The sequence below is a fragment of the Alligator sinensis genome, unplaced genomic scaffold (genome assembly GCF_000455745.1).
Source record: "Alligator sinensis unplaced genomic scaffold, ASM45574v1 scaffold1295_1, whole genome shotgun sequence".
In the NCBI taxonomy this organism is placed as follows: Eukaryota; Metazoa; Chordata; order Crocodylia; family Alligatoridae; genus Alligator; species Alligator sinensis.
In genome coordinates this window covers 1,556,263-1,563,951 of record NW_005841880.1, presented here as the reverse complement: position 1 = coordinate 1,563,951, position 7,689 = coordinate 1,556,263, and the positions used below count along the sequence as shown (strand labels likewise).

The window sequence follows — 7,689 nt, the reverse complement described above, 5'->3', positions numbered from 1 at the left end:
CCCGGCTGAACCCGCCTGCTCGTTTCAGGGGCTGGATGTCTGGAAGCGCAGGATGCAGACAGCCCAGTACAAACCAGGGCTGACACCCACTGTGGTGACCTGCACACGCCGTGTGAGGGGAGGCAATGAAGCCCTGGAGCCAACAGACAGAGCCCCCCCAAGGCCCATCGCTGCCCCCAGCACAGCCAAAACCCCTGGCTGCCAGCCCCATGCTCCAGCCAGGGGCCGAGGCAGCCTGGATTTGAAGCCCTGCTTAGCTACGTGGCCAAGCAGACAAGGCCAAGGGGCTGCAGAAGAGGAGGAAAGCTAAGAAAGGGGAGGAAGGAAAAAACAAATCCGAGGGCTCTTACTGGCAGAGACGAGGTCCATGTACTGGCAGAGCGCGTGGAGCAGCAGCCGCTCAAAGCTGGAGGGGAAAAAAGGGATCCAGAAGTAGTGGGGTGAGATCACAGGAGGTTTTCTAGCTCTGCCTCTTCCCCAGGCCCTGGGGGCTCCCTCCTCCCCCCGCTGCGAGCCCCGGGGTGGAGATTTCATGGCACGTGGCACCCAGCAGGGTGGACAAGCCACGGGAGCAGCGGGTTCCTGTCGCTCTTGGGGTGATGCTCTCTAGCCAGCAGCGGGGCAGATCCACCCCCTCCGGTCCGGTAGACAGAGGGTGCTAGGAGCGGGCTGGATAGAGGCGGCCCATTCTCCACTGCAGCCCTTTGGCCCGTCTCCCCGGGTCCTTTGATGGGTCAGGAACACCCAGCGTGGAGGAAGCCACGTGCAAAACCCCCTGCACAGCTTGCTCCATCCTCTGGGACAGGAGCAGCCTCCCAGCACCGTCTACCTGTTGTCCATCATCGCGGTGTACACGGACTGGGGGGTGACAGAGAAAAAACCCAGGAGCTCCTCCTCCAGGCCCTCCAGGGTCCCCTGCAGAAGAGAGGCAGGTGCCTTAAGGGTCGGGGGGGCTGGTGAAGAGGCAGGAGCCCCGGCTCCCCAGCAAGGCAGCGCCACTCCCCAGCCCAGGAACAGCCCCCCGCCCCCCACCACTCGGGGGCTCACCAGTGGGATCCTGCCTCGCTTGAGCGTGGAGCGGAGCCGGCGGCTGATGCGCTGGAAGCACTCCTGGGGCGTGTAGGCGGGGTGCTCTGCAACACAGACGGGGCAGGATGCGCATGTCAGCTCCGGGAGCAGCCTGCCCCACCGCAGCTTCGTCTCGGGCACGTCACGGCCGCGAGGCAGCAGCAGGTCGGACTGACGTCTCCATGCAAGACCGAGCAGCTGAGAGCACGGGTCCAGCTCAGCTGTTTCCCCTTCTTCACATGCAGAGGGCATGAAGTGTTCCCCCCCAGAGAGGGCACTGCCATGATAGTCGCCCTTTGCCCAGAACAGGGGAGATCAGAGCTGGCTTCCTTCTGCTGCAGGGGTAGAAGTGGCAGCCTTATCCCCAAGTGCTCAGGCAGCAAGTCCTCCCTACAGGCCACCTGCATGGACCTCTGCTCACTGGAGGATCCACAGCAGCTGGGGAGCCCCGGATCACCTTCGTGGCCAGGTCAGGCTACAGCAGGTAGCTCCTAGCCCAACCCCAGAGGGTCCTGGCAGGCTTCCCCCAGCCCCGTACCTTTCCACTTGTCCTCCGCTTTAACGGGCAGCTTCCTCTTGTGCTTCTTCTTGGCCTCTCCCTCCAGGTAGAGCAGGACCCTCTCCTGCTCCTCGCCCGACCGGTTCATGAAGTCGTTCCAGATCTGACAAAGGAAGCGTCACACAGCTGCAGCTGCCACGTGCCAGCCCCCCGCCAGCCCTGGGCCATGTCAATGCTTGGGACCCTGCTGAGCCTCTGCTCCTACCGTGGCTAAATCAGTGCCTCCTGCTCCATCCCTGGAGCTTCCTACCTGGGACAAGCCGGTCCAGACACCTCCTCCCAGCAGCCCAGAAACCCCAGGGCTGGGAATGGAGAGGAACAGGCCAGCTTGGCATGGCTCGATCAACACCTCCGAACACCCACACTGACTCCAGTACAAATCCAGTCTCCCCACCGAGAGAAGGGGAAGAAGAAAGCTGCTGCAGGACGCAGCAGGTCATGCTCAGGCACTTTGATATCAGTGCCGTGTCCCCACAGCTGCACTGGGGCTGGATGGTTTAAAAGGATCCCCCCAAAGCAAGCTGGAGGCTCTGACTCATGAGATCAACCAGGGTCCTAGAGCCCTTTGGCTGAAGGACAGAACGGGAGCCCTTCTGCCAAAAACGGAGCCAGCCCGCAGCAAGCAGCCGCCCCCGGCCATCGGCGAGGCCGAGCCCCCTACCTCCATGTAGGTCTCATTGTTGCAGGCCTCGGTGAAGATGCTGGGGGCGGCCGGGTAAGCCAGGTCCCCCTCGTCGGTGCCACACTCGTCTCGCTCCAGAAGGGTCATCAGGTAGCGGGCTGGGAGAAAGGCAAGCCTGTGAGGGGCGCGGGGCCAGAGTGCCAGGCACGAGGGGCTCCGAGTGCCAGGGGCCAGGCCTGCGATACCGGACAGGAGGCAGCAGGGACGGGGCAGCCAGGAGCCAGGCCCTGCACTGGAGTCAAGCGGGGATTTCTCAGTCCTTTGCCACAGCCCCTGCTCTCACGGGCAGCTCAAAGCGTGCCCCAGGGCTGCAGCCTGGGTCACATAGGGAGCTCCCCCATCCCTCGGAAACCTGCTCCCCCCATTTATAACCCAGGCATCCCGATTCCCTCCTCCAAGACTCAACCCAAGCCTCCTTGGGCAAGCTTCGGAGGACTGGAGTCGGGCGCCCCGGGGGAGAGGCACCTGGGCCTTTAAAACATCGTCTCGGCCGCTCTGCAGAGAGCTCTGCAGTCACCGTGACGTGGCCTCTCTTCCAGCTGCTTTATCAACACCCGGCTACGCAGCACAGGCGAGCTCAGGGCCACGTGCCAGCAGCCCGGCTCTCCTGGGCAACCCTGCCCCGACGAGCTGCGTGGCAAGGCCCCGGGAAGGCAGAGGGAAGCGGTGCCCGCGTGTGCCGTCTCCTTACTGTTCTCCAGACGCTGGAGGCTCTTGCGCCCCTTGGCCTTGGGGATGAGGTCGGAGTTGCGGATGGCCTGGTTGATGTAGTGCTGCTTGCGCTTGGACGGGGAGAACCTCTTGGCGGGCGAGCTCTCCAGCGGGGGCAGGCAGTCCTCGATCCGTCTGCGGGGGACACAGACAACGCGCTGATGGGGGAGCGCCAGCTCCGGCACCCCGGCTGCACCCGGGCCTGCCAGGGGCTGGCGCAGCGGGGAGATTCTGGGGGTCTACGGCTGGAAGAGCAAAGGAGGGGGGAGGGCAAGTCAGGACCAAGATGCCCCGGGGAAGCTGTATAGGGCTAGCGGGGGAGCAGATCAGCTGGGCTCTATGTGGGGGGCATAGGAGCTGGGATAAACGCCTGTCCGCACCAGGCATGTGGTTATCTAAAGGAGTCTCCAAATGCCCTCCGAAGCCCAACCCCGACTCCGAGACATCTGGAGAGGCAGACATGGAGCGACACGCCTGCCGGGCTACCTCGCGCTATCTCATCCATCAGCCGCCCACAAGGCAGCAGCCGCAGCTGATAACCTCAATCACTGCCCAAGCGCAAAGGCTTTTAGTACAGTCTTCGTTTGACAGGTTCGGAAACCTTCCCCCACCCCCACCGTTATGCAAATGGCACTTGCAAGCACCACTCGAGCTGCCCGACGGGCTCATTTCACCAGCCTTGATCGTCAGAGCAAGTCCGCTGGCTAAAGTAAACGGCCTATTCACTTGCTGCTTGTGCCTGGCTGGACGTACAATCCTCCGGGCCGCACGGCGATGGACAGCACCATCCCAGCGAAGGCACCCGCGGAAGATAACCCACGTACCCAGACTGCAGCCCCTTTGCTGCATCTTGATAGCATCTATTCATGTTTAAGGCCGGAGTCCGACATGAGAAACAAGCCAGGCCTGGCACAGCTGCCTCTTCCTTTAAGGGCTCGCCGGGTTAATGTAATTCACCCAACCTTCGACGGTTTCTTTTCCAGAGGGCGAGACTCACTCTCCCAAAGCATCTCATCCATCCACGCTTCCCCCCGCAGCTCTGCGTCAGGATCTGCACGGCTGGAGCCCCGGGGCCTGCTTAGTGACAGGAGCAGGGGGCCGGTTTGATGGGCAGTCCCTGCGGACACCAGGCAGCTTCGCTGAATTTTCCATTCGGTATTAAGAAGGAAAGCGGCAGAACACGCTAATGAGAAGTCTCCTGGGCTCCAGCTTCAGTTGCCAGCTTACAGAGCCGGTCTTCACTGCCCTTGCTCCCCCGAGCTGGGCAGTCAGCCCCAATGCATCTACCCAGGTCATCAATCTCCCCTCCTGACTAGCGCACGGCGTCAGGGAGACTCAGCAGTGTAGGAGGTAGCAAGGATCTGCCCAAGAGACATGCACAGGGCACCCCCTGCTCCAGCACAGAGCTGGGAGGGAAGAACCCTCTTTTTAGGGTCACACCATCCCCGACCCATAGCCACAGAAACCTGCCTGCCCACACTGCACCCGCCTGCAGCCCACTATACCCTATGCGGGGAGGAGCACTGGCACAGCTGCCCCCAGCATCTGGAAGACAGTAGGGCCACGCTGCGAGACGGCAGCACACCAACATGGGACCTCAGACAGATTATCATTTTGCTTCAGTGCCTCATTTTCCACCCACCCAGACGAAACGGGCAGCGTCAGGGACAGAGCTTCTATTGTCAAAGCCTCCCAGTCCTCCCAGCCGGGGAGGGGGCCGGCAGAGGGGGCCCCACAAGAAGGCATGCGTGGGGGAACAGCACGGAGCCCAGTTTGGGCTCAAGGGTGGTTGGAAACCAGCTCCCTGGGTGCCTTCTCCACTTCACATCACTTCAGCGTCAGGTGTAGAAGCGTGTGGAGCTCACCGGCAGGCTCAGGACGGATAGCTGGCTTCCTAAACCCATCCTGGTAGCCAAGGGGCCCATTGTATTGGCACGGATTCATCCGACGGGAAAGGGGAGGAAGGCAAGGCAACGTGCATTAAATGATTCAGATCCGAAGAGATTTCCAGGCAGTTGCAGCTCCCCAGAGCAAAGCAGGGTGGTGAAGATGAGGGGAAGGACGTTTCCCCGTCTAGCCTCTGCTGCAAAGAGCGCTCTTAAACCAGCAGGCAGGTTTCACCAGCCAGGGAGCGTTCCCAGGCGGCTGCTGTATTTGATCCATCTTGCGCCGCGATCTTAACCCTGAATGTATCATCCTGTGTCTGTACGCTAACCACGGTGCCGGTGGAGACTATCCATTTGTCATTTAGCCTGAAGCCTGGCCGAGCAGATCACACGTGCACTGGCACTCCTGGATCCCGGTACTCGGAGGAGCCTTCTCTGGGAAGGCATTTAGAGAGTGGATCACCACACGGGTTGTGATGCACTCGAGTCCAAGGCAAGGGAAGCACGAGGTGTCAGTCCAGAAGGGCATGGGATGCATCAGGTGCTCGAGTTTGTACCCACTCGGTTTCTCCAGCGGCCAAGACACCAGACTGGGACTTGGGAGGCGCGAGCTCCGATTGCAGCTCTGCCAACAACTTGCTGGCTGACTTGGTGCACGTCACCTCTCTTCCAGCACCCCAGTTTCCCCACCTACAAGCCACAGCCCCTCCGCTATGGGCTTGACAACGTAAAGCATCCCACCAAACGGCATCGATACCAGTTACATTACAGCTGAAGCAGGTTGCGGGCACGACGCCTTGCCAAAATCCCGCCGGATCCCAGGACACCTAGTGAGATCTGGGATCCTCCCCTGCGGGTTGAGAGCTGGCAGGGCAAGGGTTGTGTTTCACAATCCTGGAGACTCACAAGATGTGGTGACCTCAGAACCGTGCCTATGTGTAAAGAGCACCGAGGCTTGGCACCCATCCAGGCACTAAAGGGCAAGTCCCAGACAGCTCTGTGCAAATCATGCCAGGCAGGCCAGATCCCCTTACACGCGGTGCAGCTAGCTCGGCGTGGCATTCAACTAGCAGCGCAGGCCGGGCTGCAACTGCTGGCAGGTTCCCTGGAGCAAGGTAATGCTCTTCCTGGCAACAGCTGAGCTGGGCTTTCCTGGGCCACTGACTTACCAGCCTGGCCAATTCTCCCCCACCCCGTTACCCACACCCACACGTAGCTCAGTCACACGACGCGTGCAACCAGGGACAGAACATCCTCGGCTTGGAAGCTGTCGTCTACAGGCAGAGCTTCAATGCCGTCAATATGCCCCAGGGAAGGTCTTCGCTGCTCAGCATGTTCCTGGGGGAACGCAAGCTCTCCGCATAACCTGCTTTTTGCTCCAACAGCCAATTCAGGCTCCTTTCACTGCCTGCCCGGTTATTACCGATATCCGAGGACGGGAAGCCTTTGGAAGCAGAGACAAAGTTAAAGCGCGTGCATTGAAGTTGCTGCTCTGAAGCCCGTATCCAGCAATGCAATGAGCAGCCCAACCCCCTCCAGCCACTGAAAAAAAAACCAGCTAGAGCCAACAGGTAAGCAAGCCACATGCCTTGTGATCTGCACTTGGCAGATTTCTGCATCATTGCAACAAATAAAGTGCTTCCCCCTCCTCTCCAGCCCCCAAACAAGCTAACAACTCAGCCGATTTTCCTACCAGACATCTCTAAACCGTTTCTAGCATTTGCCACTTCATCAACAGGACAATGGCAGGAATCCCCCCGAAGGTTAGCAGCTGGCTTTGCAGAATTAGGCTTCCCACAGCAGCCCCAGAGACAGCCCTCGGCCACGCTACTGCAACGGGCATGCCGGCAGGGCTGCGGCCGTCTGAAACGCGTGGGAATCCTGCTCCTTGGGAGCCAAAGGACCTTTTAAAGCACTAGTCCCAGAGAGATACCATGGTAAGGTACTTTTTGCATGGGGTCCCCAGCCCACAGCCTGCAAGTCGATTGCATGTGTGGTGTGACAACGAACACGTGGCAACTCTCCAAGTACCGACCAGTTGCCCAGCCACCGTGCCCTTCCTGAGCTTGCCCATCTACCCAGCAGGGCTGATGACGTTACCTTAGCTCCATAAAGCACTCGGTGACTTTGGATGACAGGACTCATGATGCATGCTCTGTGCAAAGAGTCACTACCCAATTATCCCAGCCCTAACCCCCTTGCCCTCGGACACCCAACACCTTCCAGCCCGATGCCAACAGGAAACAAAAGGCGGAAGGTCTCGCGGAAGAAGCGCCGATTGAGTCGCCCAGCTCAGGTCCTCCGTCTCTTCCGTGTCCGTGGCACCAGGTTACAGCACTCCCATCTAGTCGTGAACTTAACAGTTAGTTAATCCCCTATAGATCATTTAGGGCTCCCAGCCCCATCCACTCCACTGAGCAGCCATCGAGTCCGCTTCTCCCATGCCAGAGATGCCATGGACGGAAGGGCTGGTCTGGGACTCGGACGTGCATCACACGTAGCGTAAGAGCATTCGTTTTATTTAAACTGCAGGTGAGGAAGCAGGTCCCAACATCCTGCTTATGGCAGACCTCCAGGGCACAGCCCCTTCCCACTCCGCTGCACCTCTGCCTTGCAAGATTGACTCCCTTTCCCTCCCTGGGACCAGCGGAGGGGAAGCCTTTGCCAAAGGGATGCTATTAGGAGCCTGGCAAGGGATGGGGCCGGTCAGGTGTGGTGCTGCTCCGGTGACACCCCCGAAATGGACAAGACTCCCGCATTTCCCAGCCTTTGGGCATTTGTCA

General features: G+C 60.2%; 1 protein-coding gene across 3 annotated transcripts in view; it reads right to left on the bottom strand.

Moving 5' to 3' along the window:
* The window catches only part of R3HDM4 (R3H domain containing 4), a 6,599-nt gene extending 1,736 nt beyond the window's left edge, over nucleotides 1–4,863 (bottom strand). Inside the window, exons 1-7 of one of the 3 annotated variants that reach the window (XM_025196425.1) lie at nucleotides 4,663–4,863; nucleotides 3,001–3,155; nucleotides 2,289–2,407; nucleotides 1,607–1,730; nucleotides 1,048–1,133; nucleotides 830–915; nucleotides 351–406 (exon numbers count right to left, since the gene is read on the bottom strand). In XM_025196425.1, the coding sequence (XP_025052210.1) occupies nucleotides 351–406; nucleotides 830–915; nucleotides 1,048–1,133; nucleotides 1,607–1,730; nucleotides 2,289–2,407; nucleotides 3,001–3,155; nucleotides 4,663–4,766 (730 nt within the window). In that variant the 5' untranslated portion in view covers nucleotides 4,767–4,863. Of the gene's footprint in view, nucleotides 1–350; nucleotides 407–829; nucleotides 916–1,047; nucleotides 1,134–1,606; nucleotides 1,731–2,288; nucleotides 2,408–3,000; nucleotides 3,156–3,844; nucleotides 4,642–4,662 lie in introns of those variants that run through there. The other 2 variants (XM_025196426.1, XM_025196427.1) reach the window with 2 other exon arrangements.
* Nucleotides 4,864–7,689: the final 2,826 nt, after the last annotated feature.